The sequence below is a fragment of the Apostichopus japonicus genome, chromosome 2 (assembly GCF_037975245.1).
Source record: "Apostichopus japonicus isolate 1M-3 chromosome 2, ASM3797524v1, whole genome shotgun sequence".
NCBI classification, from domain to species: domain Eukaryota; kingdom Metazoa; phylum Echinodermata; class Holothuroidea; order Aspidochirotida; family Stichopodidae; genus Apostichopus; species Apostichopus japonicus.
Window position 1 is genome coordinate 27,298,147 of NC_092562.1, and position 22,407 is coordinate 27,320,553.

The 22,407-nt window shown below is 36.4% G+C and overlaps 2 protein-coding genes across 8 annotated transcripts; both read right to left on the reverse strand.

Moving 5' to 3' along the window:
* Positions 1 to 622: 622 nt before the first annotated feature.
* LOC139984634 (receptor-type tyrosine-protein phosphatase epsilon-like) lies at positions 623 to 18,776 on the reverse strand. Of its 7 annotated transcripts, XM_071998601.1 has the most exons (10): positions 18,400 to 18,776; positions 17,622 to 17,757; positions 17,082 to 17,210; positions 16,652 to 16,742; positions 15,750 to 15,815; positions 14,932 to 15,066; positions 12,312 to 12,440; positions 11,477 to 11,613; positions 6,883 to 7,018; positions 623 to 2,922 (listed from the first exon to the last, which is right to left on the reverse strand). In XM_071998601.1, exons 1-5 carry the CDS (start codon positions 18,528 to 18,530, stop codon positions 15,802 to 15,804), a joined length of 501 nt encoding a protein of 166 aa, XP_071854702.1. In that variant the 5' UTR covers positions 18,531 to 18,776; the 3' UTR covers positions 623 to 2,922; positions 6,883 to 7,018; positions 11,477 to 11,613; positions 12,312 to 12,440; positions 14,932 to 15,066; positions 15,750 to 15,801. The 7 variants fall into 7 exon arrangements, 5 of the variants coding, with proteins under 5 accessions (XP_071854702.1, XP_071854711.1, XP_071854719.1 ...); XM_071998610.1 differs by lacking the exon at positions 18,400 to 18,776 and having other exon boundaries at positions 17,622 to 17,717; XM_071998618.1 differs by lacking the exons at positions 17,082 to 17,210; positions 18,400 to 18,776 and having other exon boundaries at positions 17,622 to 17,708.
* On the reverse strand, positions 10,536 to 10,976 carry LOC139980671 (uncharacterized). Its single transcript, XM_071992494.1, has one exon. The coding sequence runs from the start codon at positions 10,974 to 10,976 to the stop codon at positions 10,536 to 10,538; it is 441 nt and encodes a 146-aa protein (XP_071848595.1).
* Positions 18,777 to 22,407: the final 3,631 nt, after the last annotated feature.

The window sequence follows — 22,407 nt, forward strand, 5'->3', positions numbered from 1 at the left end:
ATTTCTAATAGTGTTGTGGAACCTTTATGGCTTTAGATTAAAGGTTGATAAAACATGATAATTAGGTTTATATTTTCTTTCATTCTTCTGCTTCTATATTACATTAAACTGCTTATTGTATATTTTTTTTTATAGTTTGCTTTTGTTTCATATCTTCTAGCTTTTGCTTCAATTGATATATATTTTATTTCATCATATTGTATTGAGAAGTTACAGTAAAAAACATGAAGATATATTTTAGATTACCCTTTGCCCATAATGTTAAGATTTACAGATACTCTTACCTGATTTCAAAACATTTCAAGAAATAATTTAGCCAATATCACATCACAAAACGGTCAGAGTTTTATTAAAAGCCTGTCATCCAGAGCAGTTCTGAACACAGGGACCCATGACACTTTCTAAAGACATATTCAAAACCTTCCAACCTATGACATAAATTTTAGCATCAAGTTTTATTCCTACAGTTTAAAATGTTTCTTCATATTTTCTTCTTCCGTATACTACTTTTTTGCTTTTATGCTTCATCTTTCTTATTTTTGTCTTCCAATTGCCATAATAAAATGTTATAAAATTATGATTGAAATAGAAAAGGACAACATTAGAAATAACCCAAACTTGATGTTAGCTGAAATTTGTTAGAGAAATGAAAGAGAATGAAATCACTGTACCCTGGCATAGCAATTAAACTACATTTTCGATGAATTTCATGTAAAAGTCTGATTATATTTTTAATTTCACATGTCTCTAAGTGATATAATGCTAAGTACCTTTTATAGCAATAATAACTGTTACATACATCAGGTTTTTGGTCACACATACATAGGTTCCAGCATAAGCAAGGCAGACACATGTTCCATAAGCAATCACTATATCCAGTCACATATTATTGCAAGTTTAGATCAGGTATCTACCATACTATAAGCAATCAATATCTCCAGGCAAATATGATTGCAAGTTTGGGTTAAGTATCAACCATACCATAAACCATCATTTTATTTCTGTCACATATGATTTAAAAGCAAAGAAATGCTTTAAACTTTAAAAACTTGCAAACAGTATTGGTATGTACTGTCAAATGTCATGCTTCCTGAATGGACTTGATGGTTATGTTCATTAAAAATATTTACAATTTCCCAGTTTGTAATATATATACAACTTCTTTTCTGAGTATGGATAAGCAGGTAATTGTAGTATATTGTTTCCAGAAAGACTATACCTATATATATATATATATATATATATATATATATATATATACATATATATATACATATATATACATATATATATATATATAATTATATATATATATATATACATATATATTATGAGACAAAAGCAGAGAAGTAAGATATGACTCACAATTGACATATAAGGAGTATAAGTAATGATCAAGAATTGATTTTTTTGCGTGATTTAAACATATAAGCAGAACTGAGAACCTGTTTTACTTACATAAGTGCCTTTTTAACAACGTATACAGTAGATATATTAATGACATTGCAAGACTCACAAGAGACGGGGGAGGGTCTTAGACCATGGTCAACAAGTGACAATAATAGCCCAGCGTAATTTAGGGCATAAATCAATTCTTGAAAATATTGTAGGACTCCCCATTTCCTAACATTTCATTCGTCATAGACATTTTCTTAAATACCCAAAGTGAGTTTTAATTGACTCAAATGTCAAATATGTAACTGAACGTGTACCAAAAGAAATCAATTGGATCTTTTGTATTAATTCTCACATCGCCGGCCTCAACAAAGACTTGGGACCCCTAAACAACTCCCAGTTCCACAAAAATATATTATCCGTTCTTTCTTCAGTCCTTAATCTGCTTCCTGTATAGGCTAGATTTATTTGGTATTAATTCCATCAGTGCCCCTCATACTTATCTAGCATCATACTTTCATTATGTTACATTTGGTACTTTTCATTTCACTGCCAATTATTGCGGAAAAAGGTCCAAGGGGAACCAAATATTACAAAAAAAGATATTTTAAAGCAGTACTACTTATTTGTCAATTGTGAGTCATATCTTATTTATATGCTTATGTCTAATAATATTTTCTTTTGGAGTAAACAAGTTTTTTCTTTTTATGAATTAAAAATAAAATATATAATAAGAATTAGCATATATGGCAAAATACATATATTTATATATAATAATCTAGAAGTAAACAATCTATTTCAGGAGAAAAATGCTTTCATTTACATTTCAGGATCAAATATGTTTGTTTAAAAATTCATTTTGAAATAAAAATGCAACTCAAAAAGGTGCTTTACTTTATCAAGGTTTTAATCTATTCTTGGACAGTTGTTGAAACAGAAGCCAAGCTCTTTTTTATAAAGAACAACATGAAAGAACTGTTTTTAACTGAATTAACAGCTAGTGTTAGTACCAGAGTAAGAAACATGATTTATTCATGCACTAACTGATATTCGAATACCATATGGAATGCTGACAAACATCAAACACTAGGTACTACCACACTGTAAAAGTCATAAAACACCATATTACATTGCAAATCCATTGAGACATTACACTATAACACTCATTAATTTCAAAAGTTGAAGCTACTTGTTTCCAATATATTTTCATGTAATCAAAAGTTACTATTCTTTAAATGTATTTATCGTGAGTATAAATTTACAATAACTAGTAGAAAGTTTAGCCTTTAGTATTTAATGTTACAATTCCATTCTGGGTATCAGAAAAGCAAGCTTAAACCAAGAGCCTTTCCCGATGCTCTTTGATTGATAGTTAACCTAACTGGTTACTATATAGACCAATGTATTCCCAGCTTTGCATGTATCTTTTACTACTTGGTAAAGGTATGTCAGCTCTGCTTAGATGTTGCCATATGTTGACTCTGGTGAATCCACCTTCAATAGGAGATGACAGAGATCGTAATCATCCTGAGAATAATAAATGAAAACATAACCTCTGAGAGAGAATCACCAAAGTTACTGCACACATGTATCATACAACCTATGAAAAACACACCTACCCACAACGGTCATACGATCAATATTTTCAACATCAAAGCCATTTAAGTGGTTCTGGTTACTTAAAAAATCACATTCTGTCGTTTTCATCGATTGAATACTGACTTATACTTCCCGTGACGAATCCCAACGAAAGAATGGTAAATTATCAATTTTAGCTCTCACTGTCTCATGTTATACCTCAGAAGGGCATGCAAGAGATATTAAGCAAGATTGCAAAAGAGCATATGCAAACAAAGTGTTATGCCTACTACGACCAAGTTGGTAAAGTCATTAAACGGGTGGGTGGTGTGGCTACCATCCATCCAGGCCGACTCCTTCCTCTTTAGGATCCACTTCCGTTACATGGCTAGTGTCAGCGAGAAGCTACTCGGCGAACAAGGTGTGGGTTGGTTCATATAACCAAGGCATAAGTAAAAAGGACAGGAGACCTTAGTAATAATATACGATCTTTTTATGGAATTTATATACAGCTTAACTCACTGAGTTTGAGAATCATCTCTCTTGTATGTATGTATGTATTTTTTTTTTATTTGAGTAGGTTGCTCTCCATGCACTCCTGTCTTCAGACCGGCACCAATATTAGGGATAACGTTCACTTTGGTGTGTGTGTGAGTGCATGTGAAGAGATAACTATGGCTTCTCACTTTCCAAAGAGATGTTCCATAGTGGGGCTGGGTGGGTTAGCATATATGAGGTAAGTGCGTGGTTACCAAAATCACAAACCAGGTAAGTAGTTTCAGGGAACTTATAACACACAATTACCTCATATAAATATGCATTCATAGTAGCAATGTTGGGGAGGTCCTTCCCGAAACACTACTGCTCTACCAAAGGAGCCCTCTGCTGAAACTGTTTGGCAAGTAACATGACACAAAGGATGAGGGAGTTTTCCATGACGCAGCCTTTATGACTTCTTCCATTGAGATGTAAGACCTGGCGTTGGCCCCAACGTCAGAAGCTGTTGCCAGTTTTTTGTCTGTTGAGTAGGGCTTAATTAAATTGACAATCCAACTCAACAGAGTCAGTTTGAGGTTGTGGTAAAGGAATATCTTGGTAGGATGAATGGCCTCTGTGGCGTACTGACTGGTTTAATTTTCTATAGGTACCACTTTAGTGCCCTGACTGGACAACAAAGTTTGCCTTCTGTCATTGACGAAATAGAGGCTAGTGTTGGGAGGAAGATTTCCTCTGGGGTAAATGAGGATGACTGGTTTGCCAGGAACTCTGACTCAGGTGGTAGGTGTTATCCACTCGGTTCAAACCCAACAAATCCCGGTTTGGTCGCCAAGACATATAGACAGCTTCTTTGCTTTGCTGACCCCGATGTAACAATGAAAGATGTCTAAAATGTGACAAATTCCCATGGTGTAAAGAACTGGTTCAATATATGGTTTGCAAGTTTTTGAAGTATGTGGTTAATGGACCATGAAGGAGTCAGTTTCTTGGATGGTGGACGACAACTGAATATGCCCTTCAAGACGGGCCAATATTTTGTTAATGGCCACAGTTGTAGTGTCTCAGTCCTTGTGAGCTGCCGCTATGGCCAATCTCTGCATTTCTTTATTGTGCTAATTTGTTTTCCTTCATGAAAGAGTTGTGTGAAGAAGCCAGCAAATTCTATTGTAGAAGCTTCCATGTGATGGTGAGAGTTAGCGGCAATAGCCCAGCGTAATAGTTAGTTAGTGGCTGCCCACGAGAAGTACTACTTCAATCTCGAGTGGTATATGCTAGTTGTAGTGACCCAGCGGGCATCTGCTGCTAAAGCAGTAATTTCCGGTGGAATTTTATCTGCTTCCATGTATCTCTGGAAATTTCCCACACTGAGATGTAGACTGTGAAAGCCTCTGTAGTGAAGTCGGCATCTCACCTGGACTTGTAGGGGTCCTTCTCGGGATGTTTGAATGAAAGATCTATGAGTAGACTCTACAGTAGTGGGAAGCAAGTGTGCTTGTGCAACATGGAGCTATCAGTATCATGTCCCTGTATTTTCGTGTAGCCTCACTGGGACCTTGTGTAGAAAGCACCACGGAAGGAACGCGCGAGTCAACAGTTCTGTCCAAGGAAATGAGAGTGTATGTGTTGCCCATGGTTCTAGATGAAGTGTTTAGAGCAGAACAACAGGAGCTTCTCGTTGTCTGAGGTTGCGAATAGATCCAGAGATGGTCACCTGAATTGCCTCTGAATTGCCTGCTTGATGACAAGTGTGGATGTCTATGTTGTGTTTGTCACACAGTAGAAGGAGGATCCATGTTCTCTGACCTAATAAGAGAGACTTCTCTCCACCTTGGTATTTGATATAAGCCACTGTCGCTGTGGTATCTGATCAAAGAGACTGTGTGGTTCTATGTAACAGTCTGCCCGAGGCAACGTGTCGCTTGGTCAACCAGGTGAGGAACCTTTTACCGGATCCTTTGGATTGTACCACTGAAGGTATATCTGTAGTGACTGCATCTGAGGGTTTGCACCTTGATAGGATTCCTTTGTGGTCCGCCATCAGGCCAATCAGTTTGAGCCATGATCTCGCCTTTGAATGTTGTTCGGATCGAAAGTCCTTCGTAAGAAGTCACAGGGCGTCTACCTTTCTTCTGTTGGGAGGACCCAGTCCCTTTTTAGATCTAATAATGCTCCTAGCTACGTGAGGCCTTTGGGTTGGTGTTAGAGATGACTTACTTTCATTTATTAACCAGCCTATGACCATTGAGGAAAAAGAAGTCAAGTCTGTGTCTCTCTATGAGTCAGTCCTCTTCCGATCTTGAGACGAATTTTATTGTCTTATTGTTTTACGTGAGTCAATTTCCATGTGCTGTATTTTAATGTTATATCCATCTTATTCTGTACAACGAGCATTTAATTACCCGTGGCGGGTTTAATAAAGTGAATCTTATCTTATATTATCTCTTACGATAAACAAGTAGTCGGGGTCAATCCTGGGGAGGGATCTCAAAACTGAGTTGCTAAGGACAATCCCAGACAGGGACCTGTAACTCCGAAGGGGCCTTAAAGACATGTAAGGGTCTTCGCGGGGACATGAATAAACCTTGGGGAATTGAAAATAAATAGCAACACTAACGTATAGTGTTGGTGATAACTCAGAATTCTAAAACCAGATTTTGTTCTTCTATTTTCTAATTATGTACGAAGTCTGACCTAGAAATCGGTATATTTTCCTCCCAAAGCTTTAAGAAAACATCAATCATGCATCTAATCCTTATAGTAACACTTGAATCTGATCCATTAAACATCAAGGAGGGTTAACGAATCGACCATCAGTGTACGATGAATCAATGTGAATTGAATCAAATGCAAACAAGCCAATATATAGTATGGGAAATAGCGCTAGTAATTTAACATATCCTAACATGCAATATGTATGGAGATAAAATATAAGGGCCCGAAATGACGTAAACAATGTTGGCTATAAAAGTCATTAAAAAAACACTTATGCAAGAATGGTACTTAGCTAAAACTGCACAAAAACGATGTAGGATTATGTTAGCCACATAGAAGGTAAGAATAAAAATTCCCCCGTGTCAAAGACTTATGTTATCAATACAATCAAAATTGGACAAATTTTCACGACTTTCCATACAAATGGCCAAGAGAGGATGGAGGAGTTACGGCCTGGATGGCTGGTAGCCACACCCACTGGTTAACGACTTGACCAATATTAGCATAAGAGGATAACGCATATGCAGATGAGGTAAGTAAGTCCATGTTAAATTTTAAAGTACAGATATTTAGTTCAGAAATTCTATTAAAACCACTTTACTGTGTCATATAACAATTTCATGTCCTTAAGACTCTGCCCTCATTGACTATGATATATGAAGAGCCTATATACAGATACAACAGCACTGTATAAAATACCTGTGTAGGAATAAAATGTTGGTTACTTCCTCTCAGTTGCCTGACTGTACTGAACACATCTACTCTATTCTCTAGTTTCAATCGTTCCATCTCTGATTTGGTTACAAGGAATATGCCAGTTCTTCCAACACCATCACTACAGAAAAGAGAAAAAAATACAAATTTACTTCTTTACATGAGTTTTATGATATTAAATTGCGATTTATTTTGGCAACTAATTTAAGTGTACTTATCATATGTAATAGATTAGCGAGTGCTTAATGATCTCCCCCTGCCTATAGCAAATGCCGCCTGGGTTCCCTGTTTTTGGCCGACAACATGAGAGTTTGATTATCTACTTGAGTGCCAGAGTTGGTAATGCTATCAATGGTGAATGCTCCTCTGCAATAATTCATGATTAAACACACAGTGTAATATTTCAGTGGTTAAGCCAAATTTGCCTTTACACTGGAATGTGGGACCCGTTCACAATTGAGAATGCACCCATACTTTAAGTCTGCAAGGGCGATTACTTCCTTAGTGTGAACGTTCGCGTACCCGCACTTCAAGTCCTTATGCATTCTTAAGAATAATCCTCCTTTCATGGTTTCTTCAATCCCTTTTTATTTCTAAATAAGTTAATGTGAATGGTCGCAAACTTATAGGGACCCGAGGTTTTAGTTATAATATCCGCTATATCCAGTTGCTTTTTGGCGGGTATTTTTGAACGTGCAGTAGACATACGATTTTTGAAGAGGCCATAATCGGTAGCTTTATGTTTATTTCGATGATTTTGGAATCAGTTGCTACAACGGTTACTAAAAGGATAACACCATTACGTATTGCTTAGCCTAAAATGGGGTTACTTTAGCGTACCGAAGACCTTACAATTGGTCTTTATGCCTTCGATGTTGAATTAGCCTCAAATACGATTATCAGCAGTAAAAACCTGGGTTAACGTCTACTGGTATGTAGTGGTACAGATTAGTTTGAAATTTGAATATATACAGTATACTGTTTATGTGCAATGATTGAACGTTATGGCGAAGTTGTGTAAGGAGTAGTACGTACCACATTAGTACAACATATTTGGCAACGGCAAACCACAGAGAAATGTAAACAGCTGGTATGAATTTTTCAGGTCTGCACAGTAAATTAATCTCGCAAGCGGACTTCATACGAAACTCACCCATTCTTAATTGTGAACACGTCATTTTCCTAATTGATAATCCTTCTCGCGTACTTAATATCAACAATAGCCCTAAGTCTTGCTTTTTTTCATGTGAACAAGGCTGTAGGGCTGGCTATTAAAGCACTTGTGTTTATAATCATTGGCGGGGGGGGGGGGGGGGTCAGTTGATGCTATCAAGTAACAAATTATTAATGCTCAAGTGACTTTAAGGAGGACGTTTTTTCTAAGTCAGACTTGACCATCATGTTGCAATTGAAACAAAATTCAAAAGTAGTAGAAGACCAAAGAGAAACAATACTAATAGACGGCTAGATATATGTAGGAGTGGAAATTTGAGTACCGTAAAATGCCTTGAACAATTTTGCTATAAAACAAGCAAAATATCAAACTTCTTTTCTCAACTGCAAATTTTGTGTAACAAATTATTTATACCATTCATATTCCTACCAATGATTTCATCAGTACTGAAATCAGCAAGTGATGTGTAGAGAACAGCAAATATGCAAGAGATTTCCTTCAGGCTCACGAAAATGAATTCCGCCCACAATCTTTCACCTATAGCATGTGCAAGCACTTAAGACAGCCTAACGGTTGAGCACCCTATATTTACTACAGTGTTTCTCCATGGCTCTCGTAAGGAAGTCAATTTGAAACCCAATATTGGGTTAGCACTCAAGTTAATTTATTAGGATGAAATTCAACACGAGACAATCAGATTGACAGAGATTTAATTTAAGAGGTTTCTTTCTGCAGTTTCCTGTATTTCATATTTCAAAATCATCATTGACCTAGTCCTGTTGATTCTATAACAGCTGTGCTGTAGTAATATAGATTCTGCCAAATATAATAAAACCCTGTGGAACAAGGAAACTGCCAACATTGGCTATGCTGTGCATCCTAGTATTATATGGAGAACAAGGAAGTATAGACCTAGAAGCGTATAAACTTGATACACCCAAAACAAGTTTGGAAATGACAAATCCACATGCATACAGGAAATGAGGAAGGTAACTGTATCAGTTCTCCATGGAAGCTCATCCCGTAAAACAAACATACCTTACTATATCATATATCTTTGGCATTCAACATGGTCACCACGAGGTAGTAAATTCTGCACACATGTTGCCATATTGTTATCGGGTAGGCTTATCCGATAGGTAAAATCATTGCAGGTTGGGAGCAAACTTTGCGATAACTGTTTGGTATTTGTAATATAAATAGCAAAGTTATTAATCATGGCAAGTAGTACATAATACTTCTAAATAAAGGCTGTCCACAATAAAAGTTCTGGCACTTGCTGAAGCCAAATGCTGCCACACATGAAAACTTTGCCTGCTACATGCCATTTATAAAATAGTATGACAAAACGTTGTCATTTCGTGCCACATGTCTATTCAAGAAATGTGTGAGGATGCCTCTTCCAATCACAATTCAAAGTCATAGTGTCAATAAGGGATTGTAAAGAACAAGATCTCTTAACAAAGTACTTCCTCAGTGTTTTTCACAAGGAAGCCTTATGAGCACAACTACAATCATAAAAATATGATTCTACAATAAATTTCTAGACATTATAATTACTTCTTTCCGCTGGCAGACATGATATTTGACCATTCCTTGCAATCCATTATTTTTTCCAATGTTGGATTGTAGTTTTGCCTAGCATTGACTAATTCCTAGCAACACAATATGATCAACTGTATTAAGATGATCTCTGTTGCTAGGCAGCAGGGTTCAGTGTTACCTTTCAAGATCACTGTCAAAGCAAAACATATGATATGTCGAAAGTCTGTGTATTTTTGAATGAAATTATAAATCAAATACTGTACTGGCCTTTAGTACTTGCAAATTTTCGTCCAATATCATTGAACTTCCTCTGGCAACTGCAGAGGTGTAGATCCGATATTGATGGATTGTTCACATGAGTCGACGGGAAATAACAGCTATTGATTCCATGCATGAGAAAGTTGAAAACGCAACCCCCCTCTTTTATTGGGGGAGGTTTCTCCACGCGTTCCCAAATGGCTTCCCTAACTCCTCGTTCAAACCACCTCTCTTCACGATCTAGAATGACAACGTCTTTGGGATCAATTTGGTGCCCAGTTGTTTGGGCGTGTGTGTACACCGCTGAATCCGGTTGATTATCGCTTGAACTTGGGCGGCGATGCTGGTCAACACGGGCTTTTATAGACTGTTTCGTTTCACCAACATATGATTCAGGACAGTCTTGTTGTGCACACTTAATCCCATAAACTAGATTAGATTGTTCGTCTCTGGGGGTCTTGTCCTTAACGTGGACAAGTTTGCTGCGTAGTTTGTTGGTCGGCTTGAATGCGGTGTTTATGCCAAAGAGCTTGTACACGTTCTTTACTCTCTCAGAGACAACCAAACAATAGGGCATGGTTATCAACGTTTTGGTTGTTGATTCAGAATCAGGGTGGGCGTTGTTAGAGCACTGGTTTGTATCTGGCTTTTGCTTTTTAGCCTATTCAAATGCCCAGTTTGGATAACCGCACCTCTTTAGCGTTCCTTCAATGTGATCTTTCTCCGATGGAATGTCACTTTGATCACTGATGATTGTATCGGCACGGTAGTGGAGGGTGCGGATGACGCCAAGTTTATGGATGAGCGGGTGGTGCGACCCAAATTGCAGGTAGTGATCTGTGTGGGTCGGCTTGCGATACACCACCGTGTTAAGTTTGCGTTTAGGATTTATCTGAACAAGGCAATCCAGGAAAGCGAGGTTGTTGTTATGACACTCTTCTTGCGTGAATTTGATGTTGGTGTTAATACTGTTGATGTGCGTGAAAAAGTTATCTTGTTCGTCCTTACTGGTGATAACAAAGGTGTCATCGACGAAACGAAGCCACAACTTCGGGGGTACACGTGGATAAGTGTTTAGAGCATGCTGTTCAAACCATTCCATAACAAGATTGGCAATAATTGAAGAAATGGGATTCCACATGGAACAGCCATATAATTGTCTGTAAAACAGCTCATTGTTGGAAAAATAAGTGGTTTCCAGACAGTATTTGATTTATAATTTCATTCACTATACTACAACTGGATGAATCATAACATACATCAACATCTGTGTATTTTTGTTATAATCCTCTAATGATGTAGAAAGAATATATTACTTTACCTAGGCTGCCATGTTTGGCTTCTAAACTGTTTCAATCCATCATTCATGACAATAGTTGAAAGCAATATTTCCCCAAATTTTAGGATTGTGGAAGTTTTATTAAAAAACATGCGAAAGGCAGCCTTAAGCAATTGATCCCTAAACTAGCATGGGCATATGAAATTCCAAATCTGTAAAACTTTACTCAGAGCAATGTTATGCGTTGTAAATTTCCAGTCTTTTTACATATCTAGAATACTATGTGTCACTATATAATCCCTCTAATATTATGTAATACTAACATGCAGTGACCAACTGGAAGTCCTTTTGCTGCAATGCCATCTAGTAATGTATCCATTTCATGAATGAGTCTTGTGATATCAAAAAGGTTCTCCTAATCCCAAGACTTCAAGTGCATGCGATGGACTTTCATGACTCTCTGAAACAGAAAAAAACATGGGAACCACAACTGAGTGAAGAAGTTTTCCAAATGCATAACTGATTCTCATAGTTTCCTAGAATTAATCAGAGAAATGTTCTTCACGGAAGGAGGGCAACAGAGGGGTTGTGGGTGTGGGTGTTATTACATAGGTTCTATGGATTGGTTTTGCTAGCTATTTAGTTCATTAACCGTACATCAGAGGTGAAACTCTCCTGTTTCATTTTCTTCAAACTCTCCTAAAAATTAAATTACCTGAAACAAGATGTGGGTTTCAGTTTCTGACAACCTAAATAAACACTGAATACACTTGATTATATAAATGGTACCCTCACTATCCTGGCTGCATAGCAGCAACCTGTTATTAGTTATAAGGGATGCAAACTTGTCTGCAGACGATTGACTTATTAACCAGTATATATTTCCCAAAACTAACTTTTCTCAGTCGAAGACTGTTTATGACTCAGACGTTGAGGGTTTAAGTGAAAGACACATCTTATCCATTCAAGTAGACTTTCTTATTCAATATTTACGATATATTATGCTTTTCGTAACTTATTTCAGAAAGCAGTTTCATAGCATTGTTCTTCACCTTAAATGGGGAATATGGATTTATCAAAGATCTAACAGATAACTTTACAATTTGGATGATTTAAGTGAACAACTATGCGCCACATGGAATGAATACGTTCAGTTACCTTTTCATAAATGTGAGATATCTTGAACATTCTATGAACATAGAACCCTTTATTCTCTTGAAATGTCAGCTCCAAAGTCATGTGACCAACTTCAAATGGACACGAGTCCGTCCAATACTTGCAGCAACTCTGTAAATGGAAACATCAAAGTAATATACCATATGATGAATTAAAAACATAAAATAATTCACCACATTATGCTACAATTATTCGATTTAAACTTATTCGATTAGGTCAGCATAGATGTGCTTAATTACTGAGGAAAAAAAGCAAACACATGTACAGCTAGAACAGGATATGAAACCAGTGACCTCATCACATCAAAAGGTAACTACAGTTTTATCAATAGTTCTAAGCATTAAGGTAACTATATAGAGATTTATCAATAGTTCTAAGCATTAAGGTAACTACAGTTATTTGTTAATATTTCAATGTAGGTAACTACAATGAGTTGTAAAGATTTCTATGCCTTAAGGTAACCATAGCGGTTTGTCAATATTTCTGAACCTTATAGTAACTATTTATGACATTTAGGTACCAATTAGACTCCATTCTTTACTAAAATCTTTACTGAAATCAACTGGAAGAATACAAACTAAGGAGACCTGTATGACAAATGAAATCAACAAGTAAAGTGTTTGGTATCAAATTAAAGAGAGGGGCAAACGATCATACAAACATGAGGCAATGAATAATGAAACCAAGGATCTTTACATCTATCAATACATGCAAAGGAGGTAAAAAGTAAAGATTTATCATAATAGTGTTCAATGAATACCAATCAGAAACTAAAATTTGCAAAAGAATTAGAAGTATAATTAAAATAAATCCAAAAAAAGGAATACTTCTTGGAAAATAATTTAAATCTAACATTAACTGAAATATTTGTTCTACATGCCAGCAGAACATTGCAATGATATAAATCAAACATGCAATAGAAAAATGGCTAGTATCCTCTGTCAATATGATGAAACTATGTATTTAACCCATGATTGAAACAATAATGTGACTAAAATAGCTGTTATCCTACGCATCTTCACCTAATGAGAAACTAACTACATCTGAGCCACTCTGGAGATAGATGTTACTATGTATTAAAGCCCATGATTGACAATATTTGATTAAATGGCTGTTATCCTACACATCTTTACCTAATGTAAAACTACCTACATCTGAGCCATTCTGGAGATAGATGAAACTAGGTATTTAATGCCATGATGAACAGAATAATGTGACTAAAATGGCTTTTATTCTACACATCTTCACCTTATGAGAAACTAACTACATCTGAGCCAATTTTGAGATATATGTAACTATGTGTTTAAGCCACTGATTGAAAAAATAATGCGACTAAAATGGCTGTTATCCTACATGTCTTTACTTAATGAGAATCTAACTACATCTGAGCCACTCTGGATATATATGGTACTATGTATTAAAGCCAATGATTGACAAATGGGATTAAATGGCTGTTATCCTACACATTTTTACCTAATGCAAAACTAACTACATCTGAGCCAATCTGGAGGAAGATGTAACTATGTATTTAAGCCCATGATTGACAAAATAATGTGACTAAAATGGCTATTATCCTACATGTCTTTACATAATGTGTAAATAACTACATCTGAGCCATTCTGAAGATAGATGTAGCATTTAAACATTAAAAATAACATACGTATCATGAAAGAGGAAATTCATCATGCACATGAGACCTTATTAGTTTTCAGTTTTGTTTTTAATTTGAGGAAAAAGTAATTGAACAAAGCTGGGTGTGTGAACAATTGCTACTGGCTTTTAATGCAATTAATATGGTAAATGATCCACTTTCTATAACCATCTTTCATTCATCAGACCTATATTGATTTTGTTTGATAAGGTAAGTTGTATGGAATTAGTTCCCTTATCATAGCGCATGATCTGTACTTTTTTCCAATGAAAGTGAAGCTTATTAAGGGTACATTAGTAGCTGTGAAAAGGAAGTAGGCTAATTGTTTCACATTTCACGGGCAGAACAAACAACAAGACTCCATTTGATGAACATCTACCATGAAACAACTAGTACGCACCATCACACACTATATACTGTGGTCTACATCCTGGGGTAATGAAGGGGTCACCCTGGTGAGAGGAATAGAATACGATCGATCAAAAACCATCTGCTATGGTCTACATCATGTGGTAATGAAGGTATTCACCTGGGGAGAATAATTAGATCACTATCCATCACACACCATCACACATCATCTACTGTGGTCTACTTCCTTGGGTTATGAAGGTATTCCCCTGAAGAGAAAATTATATTACCATCCATAACACACACTATACTATGGTCTACTTCCTGGGGGTAATGAAGGGGTTAACCCGGTGAGAAGAATAGAATACCATCCATCACAAACCATCTGCTATGTTCTACATCCTGTGGTAATGAAGGGGTGCTCCTGGGGAAAAGAATTATATTACCATCCTTAACTCTAACATTTTGTAATTACCAAGGCTTTTCTAACATGAAATGCTTATATGCGACATTAACCAAATGATCCAAATGATTAATCTACAAAGCTAATATAAACAAGAATAGCTTCTCATATTTTAGGATACTGAGTGAAGTTAATTTTACCTCATCCTTTGGATTCAGTGGGTTAAGCATTACAATAAGAGGGCACTTCCATCCATAGATCAGAGACCAGAAATCTTCGACAGTGGCTGGTAATGGAGACTGAGTTGCAATGAAGGCTTCCTTTTTGGTCAAGGACTGTATGAAATATGACAAATATATGTAGTAAGTTAATGCCACTTTTGAACAATAAAACATAATACAAGCTCGATAGAAGCTGTGGAATCAGAGTTTAAAGAGGTCAGGTGAAATCATTGAAGTACTATTGCAGCCACCAAATGTTGTGATTAGTAGCTGAGGACTGTTTACAGAATAATTACAGCAATTCTTGACAAATATTGCCCCTGCTATTAAATGAATAAAGCATAGAGAGATTCCTCAAATAAATCACACCGATCGCTGAAACATTCGTTGCATCCAACAAACAATTATCTCTCACTTTTACTAGTGATTGATATTTACAATGTTTATATAAACAGCTAGCATTTTGTTAAGTTAAATTTCTTAACTATGTGGGTAACCATTTTGACACTGATGAAGCCGGAAATTCATCAATGCTAATTGTTGATATATTAGTTATTATTACAACATTTGAAATAACTTATTTAAAGAACATTTTAGCATCTCTACACACTTTAATTTTTCCATTTGTACCAGTAAAATATCTTATTGTGAATTATAAAAATATAAAAAGAATCAAGATGATGAAGTTATTGAATTGAAAGGCTTCAAGCATTTAAAACAATTCTGGAATGTTTTTCATCTAAGTCAAAGCATCTATATCAGAAAGCGATGAACAAGCAATTGCAAGGAATTCTTACCGATGTGAAACAGGCATTAATGAAGTTACTTGGCTGGGAATTGCTCTGGCTTTCAATGAAAGGACGCTTTGATTCAATTGCAAAAAAAAAATGTAATGTAGCAATATGAGTTATCATTCATCAATAACATACGTTAAAGGATAACAAGTGCAGAACTATTAACAACTTAATTTCTGTTTCAACAGCAAACGGAATATTTTGCTGTGAGAGATAATTTAGATAATGACAATGATACCATCTAAAGTACTTGACAACAGTCGTAGTGCCCTAAAGTCATCAACTTATAGCTCACATTGGTCAACCACTGGAGTCTTGGGTCACCTGTGATCCTTGCATTCTATTGTGACTGAGTTAATGATAAAAATCATCTAACTACAATATCTGCAGATCAAAGGTTGACCTTAGAAGTCCTTAGCTATGCAGATAGACATAACTGACAGAATAAGGGCTTAAGCAAGTATTTCTTGCGGCCAAAATTTGTTAATATTACTGCTATAACATGAAAACCCTTAAGTGACACGTATTCGGGAATGTAAAGTCAAAGCAGCTAGTAAAAGATTGCTCTACAAATCACATATCAGTGTACAAAGCATGTGGTTTGATTACTATGTAGCACAACCCAAAGAGGTTCAGTCTTCTATAGGCACATATAATGAACATTTTACTGACTGGTGTTACTATGGTGTTACATATAATGCGATAAACCTTAGTTCTACTTTCATGAGTATTTAAGCTGTCCATCGTAACATATTTCTAAAGTTTAATATTTCTATTGGGATGTTTTTTGTACTAAAGCTACATCTGAAGCCTGCACCAGTGCCTTAATTGCTAGTGTCTTGTGGATGGAATCTTGCATATCTGTTAGCTCTGGCAGCTCATTCTTCCCATTGTTTTACACTTACCTGGTAACAATGATGGGAATCTGGACTTGTCTGCCTCTTCTGGAAGAACTTCATTAGCTTTCTTCAACCTTTTGTCAAATTTCGCTAAAAGCTGGGATGAAAAAAATGTTAATGCTATAATTTTTCTGGAAACTGGAAAATGAAAATACAGCAAATTATGGTGAACCAGGTTATCAATCTTCCCCTTGCTACAACCAATTAAATTTCCAGACCTCTGACATCTCTTAATGTCTGTCACTATATTGTATAAGTTTTAAATGTTAGAGAAAAAATATGCACTGCATGCTGGTTAAAATAAAACATCATGGATAAAATGAAGAATTAAGAACAATGCTGTTAATGATGAATAAAATGAGAATACAGTGTCTGATCTTTGTTCAAAGTGTTATATTTGACTGTTCATGTTCTGAGTGGTGATTTTTGTACTCACAGAATATTCCCTGACAAGTTTCTCCCGGTTGTCATGGATACTAAATGATGCAATATCTTTTGCTGATATCACAGTATCTCCACTCAGATAAAATTCCAAGAGACATTCATGTAGAAATCTGAATTGAGCCTGTCAATAAAGCAATATGCCAACACTATATGATACTAAAATATCGCATATATATATATATATATATATATATATATATATATATATATATATATATATATATATATATATATATATATATATATATATATATATATATATATATAAAGATCAAGGCAATAGGTAAAAAAAAATTGTATTGTTTATTCACTGAGAGCAACGTATAAATATAAAGTTAAATACATTGCGTATTGTTTGACAATGTGCAAGCTGAGTGGAATCATTAAAGGTGTTCAATTGTTGGAACTCCATCAGCAAGGGATAGGTCTACTATCTATATATAATTATACAACAAAGGATCAAAGGTAAGGTGAGCCAAGTGTGTGCATGTATGGCAAACTGGGATGTAGAGTTGGTTTATAATGTACTCACTGCAGTTTGTACCATCATAATTCGACTCTGTCTCATCTGTTCAACGTAACCAAAGGCATCGATTCTCAATCTGGTCTGGATAACATCCATCAGGCTGTACAGTCCTATTAACGTACCTGTCCTTCCAACACCAGCACTATACCAAACAGAAACACCATGAAAATAAAAATTAATATCATAAGAGGTAGAAGTAAGTGTGCTAAATTCTGGATTCCTGATTGCTGGCAGTGGAGTTGCCACTTTGTATACCCAACGCCAAGAGATGTTGTTTTGTTTCAATATTACATGAGACACCACTCCAGGACCAGCAAACCCTCCTACACATTTACTATTTCCAGTCGCCACAGTTGCAAATCAAGATCAACCTTGTAATATCGTTGTAATATACATTACCTGCAGAATACCTGGTCTTTTACAGAACACTTGTCATATTTACAACTGTTGTGTAATATGATGTACCATCAGGCCATCTGTGACGAGGTATTAATACAACTTTATTAGTGCTTTAAGATGTGCTAATCCCAATTGCAATAACTGCCGTATTGCACTTGTGAGGGGCCCAGAACAGGTTATTTGGGGCACTTTTAAACTATCAGAGACATGTGCTGACAGTGGGCAATTTTCCCTTTCATGGCAAGTGTCAAAATTGTACTTTTTACTAGACCAATGCATAGGTCATTGCAACAATTGGCGATTTTGTACACTGTACACATGTTCCCATTGTACCCATTGTACACAACTGGCGATAAAAGAAATACAGAATTAAGCAAACGAATACCTGCAGTGTATTAGAAGGGGACCGTCATATGTTACTTGATACAGTTTAACCTTGTTTGCCAGTCCGATCAAAGGTGTATCCTGATGTGGGACATCCATGTCTGGCCATGTTTCGAAGTGCCAATTCTTCATCTGTCTGGTTACACCTGCCTACCAATACATAAGGTTTTAATAGAATTGAAGTTCTGCTTTCCTACAGGTAAAAGAAGCTTCCTAGTTAGTTATAATGTTACACTCTCAATCGGCCTTCAGTAAAGAAACTGAAAAAGAGAGTACCCCTATTTCTTTTGTATTAAAACTTGGATTGCAAACATGGTATGTAATTTATTCTTAAAGTGATCACTGTTAGTTCTTTCACGAAAACAAAGCAGAGTTATAGTTAAGCTCTACATGCAGAGAGCATGTTGTTTAATGTGCTACATACAGTTCATAGTAGGCTTTTATAGCAGGAGGAGGTATTAATCTACTAATCACAAAAAATGTAACTGGTATCATACACACACACACACATATATATATATATATAAATATATATATATATATGTATATATATATATATATACATGTGTGTGTGTGTGCGTGTCTGTGTGTGTGTTTGTCAGTGTACAATACATTGTCTTCTAGAGCCGATAACTCCTGGTGTCTGTGTGAGTGTTTGTCAGTGTATAGTACATTGTCTTCCAGAGCCGATAACTCCTGGTGTCTGTGTGAGTGTTTGTCAGTGTATAGTACATTGTCTTCTAGAGCCGATAACTCCTGGTGTCTGTGTGAGTGTTTGTCAGTGTATAGTACATTGTCTTCTAGAGCAGATAACTCCTGGTGTCTGTGTGAATGTTTGTCAGTGTATAGTACATTGTATTCTAGAGCCGATAACTCCTGGTGTCTGTGTGAGTGTTTGTCAGCGTATAGTACATTGTCTTCTAGAGCCGATAACTCCTGGTGTCTGTGTGAGTGTTTGTCAGTGTATAGTCCATTGTCTTCTAGAGCAGATAACTCCTGGTGTCTGTGTGAATGTTTGTCAGTGTATAGTCCATTGTCTTCTAGAGCAGATAACTCCTGGTGTCTGTGTGAGTGTTTGTCAGTGTATGGTACATTGTCTTCTAGAGCCGATAACTCCTGGTGTCTGTGTGAATATTTGTCAGTGTATAGTCCATTGTCTTCTAGAGCAGATAACTCAGAAATTATATGGTATAATTTTATACTTGTTATACATGGATACATCTTAATGTGTAAAAGTACCCTGTTGTTTTTCAAACAAGTCATAGGTCATTTCAGGACAGTTGAGGTCCCAAGGCAAAGTCAAATGTATAAAGCTTGGGTGAACTTTGTACTGGATGTTTAGATCCACCATTATAGTCAGTACAAGAAAACTATTGTTTTCTCTGAAGGTCAAAGGTGAGCAGTACGTGGTCAAAGTCTGAAAGTCTTGAGTAAACAAGATTACCTCCAAAAGTAAACCCTTGGATAAGCTGATTGCTTGATATGGCAGTCTGTGTCGATGTGAGAAATGTCGTCTCCAACGACGGTCAACGCTTGACATTGTCCATCTTGTGTGCAATGTATATTAAATGATCATTTTTATAACATTTATTAAGGAACCACTAAAGTCTGCTTGTCGTGTGGTGTGTCGTAGATTGTCAGGCTTTGAGAAAATAAGTTTACTTTGTCTGAAAGTTTGAATCCCTTGAAAAGAAATGTCAACACTTCTCTACAACACTTTTACAGTGCCTATAGGCGAGTGTTAGCTCAGTGGTTAACGCCGGTGCCTTCCAATCATAAGGTCCCCGGTTCAATTAAGTCACTCCAAGACTAATGTATGTCGTCCAGTTACAGAGTTGTTGACAATTGACAATTCATTATCATGGACGTTAAAGATGAATCTAAGAGACAGATTTCGGTCAGCTTCCGGCTTTGATAAGCCAATGAGGTTTCTTCGCGAGTTCCTGCTTGCAGGAGGATTTTAAAACATATATACAGTACATACATATGCAAAAGCATATCAGATTCTGGACAAACTCTGAACAAGAATTACACAAGGAGGTAGAGACTTGTAAATGACTCATGTTTGTGTCAGTAGCAGTATTTAGACAAAAAGCTAAGTCTTAGAAGTAAGCTTGACCTTTCTAACAACGGAATAACAAATTTCTGAAATATTAAGTGAATAGTGATCATATAGACTGAAGATATTTGTAATCTGTTGTAATTTTAAAATCTATCCATCAGTCTCATATTCTTGACGACTTTATAACCCACAGCAAAGCGGTCAAAGTACGCCTGATGCGGAGTCTCTCACGACTCCAGAGAACCGAGCATTAATTAGACGCATGCTGATAAAGTGTTCTGATGTAGCAAACCCAACACGGCCTGTTGACCTATGTGTGGCCTGGGCGAACAGGATATCACAGGAGTACTTTAACCAGGTGAGTTTAGTAAAGCATGATGCAAATAGGATATCACAGAAGTACTTTAACCAGGTGAGTTAATTAGTAAAGCATGATGCATGGTAAAAGTCAGTACTATATATGTCACGCACAGGTGCTCCCAACATACATGCATATTAAAGAGAAAAGGCAGGCCAATCAGTGCGGGACAACTGCAGTATTACATACTTCGTCATCAGCAATCAATGTTCAACGACCAAACCTGTGATTTCATTTGACAATATTTCTGTTAAAGGAAACCAATTGCCCACCCTCAAAGTCTGAATGCAGTTAAATTATAAGTAGTTATGATTCACTTCAATTTAGATGATTTTTTGGGGCATTTTGTAATGAAGATGCGTACACGATGGAACTGGACTCTGGAATTGACTTGAAATTTACCTGAAAATTGCCTGATAATTTTCGGAAAATTTTTGAATATAAGACAGATAAACGCAAAACTCAACATTAGTGTTTTGGGCCTATGAAAAAGACTCGCTTTCTTAACCTTCGTGGTAAATTACCCTTGGCAGAGAAATATGCTTGTGGTTCGTACGTCAACAGCCCCCCATTGACGTACAAACCAATACATAAACACCGTGAAGGTTACAACATACTTTCTCTGCCTTGTATCGTTGATCATTTAATGCAATCTCTCTAGTGAAACATTCCGTTAACATTTCACGAAGTTAGCCTCTATGTAATAAATTCAAATTCTTATGGAAACGAAAGACATATGTTGTTTACACAGTGCTGTTTTCTACGTTGAACCGTTGTGTAAAATAATATGCGGTCAGTTATATCAGGGAGTTGTTCCATAACAACTCCCTGGTTAGATCATTTGAAGCCAGCAGGTTAAAAACTCGGCCACTCACTAAAGTGCCACATCGGTCAGTCCAATACCAGTCGTTTCATCGTCTAAAAACTGGAATGAAATGTCCATCAGACCACATTTCTGCGATGTTAATGAAGATTATGACAGCCAATAACATATAAGGATCCCACTTAAAGATGCAGTTTGTGTTGTAAATTCTTGCAATATTTACCAGCCGTAATTATTAGAGTGCAGCAAACATGAAAGGAATGACGAGATTAGGAATAAAACTCAGCGGTTTGAAACCAAGATTAAAAGAAATCTAAAACCTTTCGCATTTAATCATTATCTGTTAATAACTCAATAATAATCCTTAGGGTTGAGGAGACTGTGAGCTTCTCTCACGTATGAAGCAACGATTGCTAAGCCTCATTGCTTCAAATGCCACCTCCTTTAAGCACTCGGCCACAGCACATGTCAGGCATTAATAAATAAAGTGTGAAATAGGGGTCTCAGACAAGCATCAACCTATCTACATATGGACAGTGGCGGCACCAGAAATACTGGAGGGGAGGCAAGTGGGGTCAATCGAACCATTTTCTTCTATGGGACGGGGTGAGGACAAACTCTTGGGAGTGCAAAACGAAGCTGTATTAAATGCATATCACTGGAAACTTAAGAACACGCCATATTCCCACCCTATCCCACACGGCGTAATCGGTAAACCAAATTTACTTTTTACATGAAATTAAAAACTCACCCTATTTAAAATGGG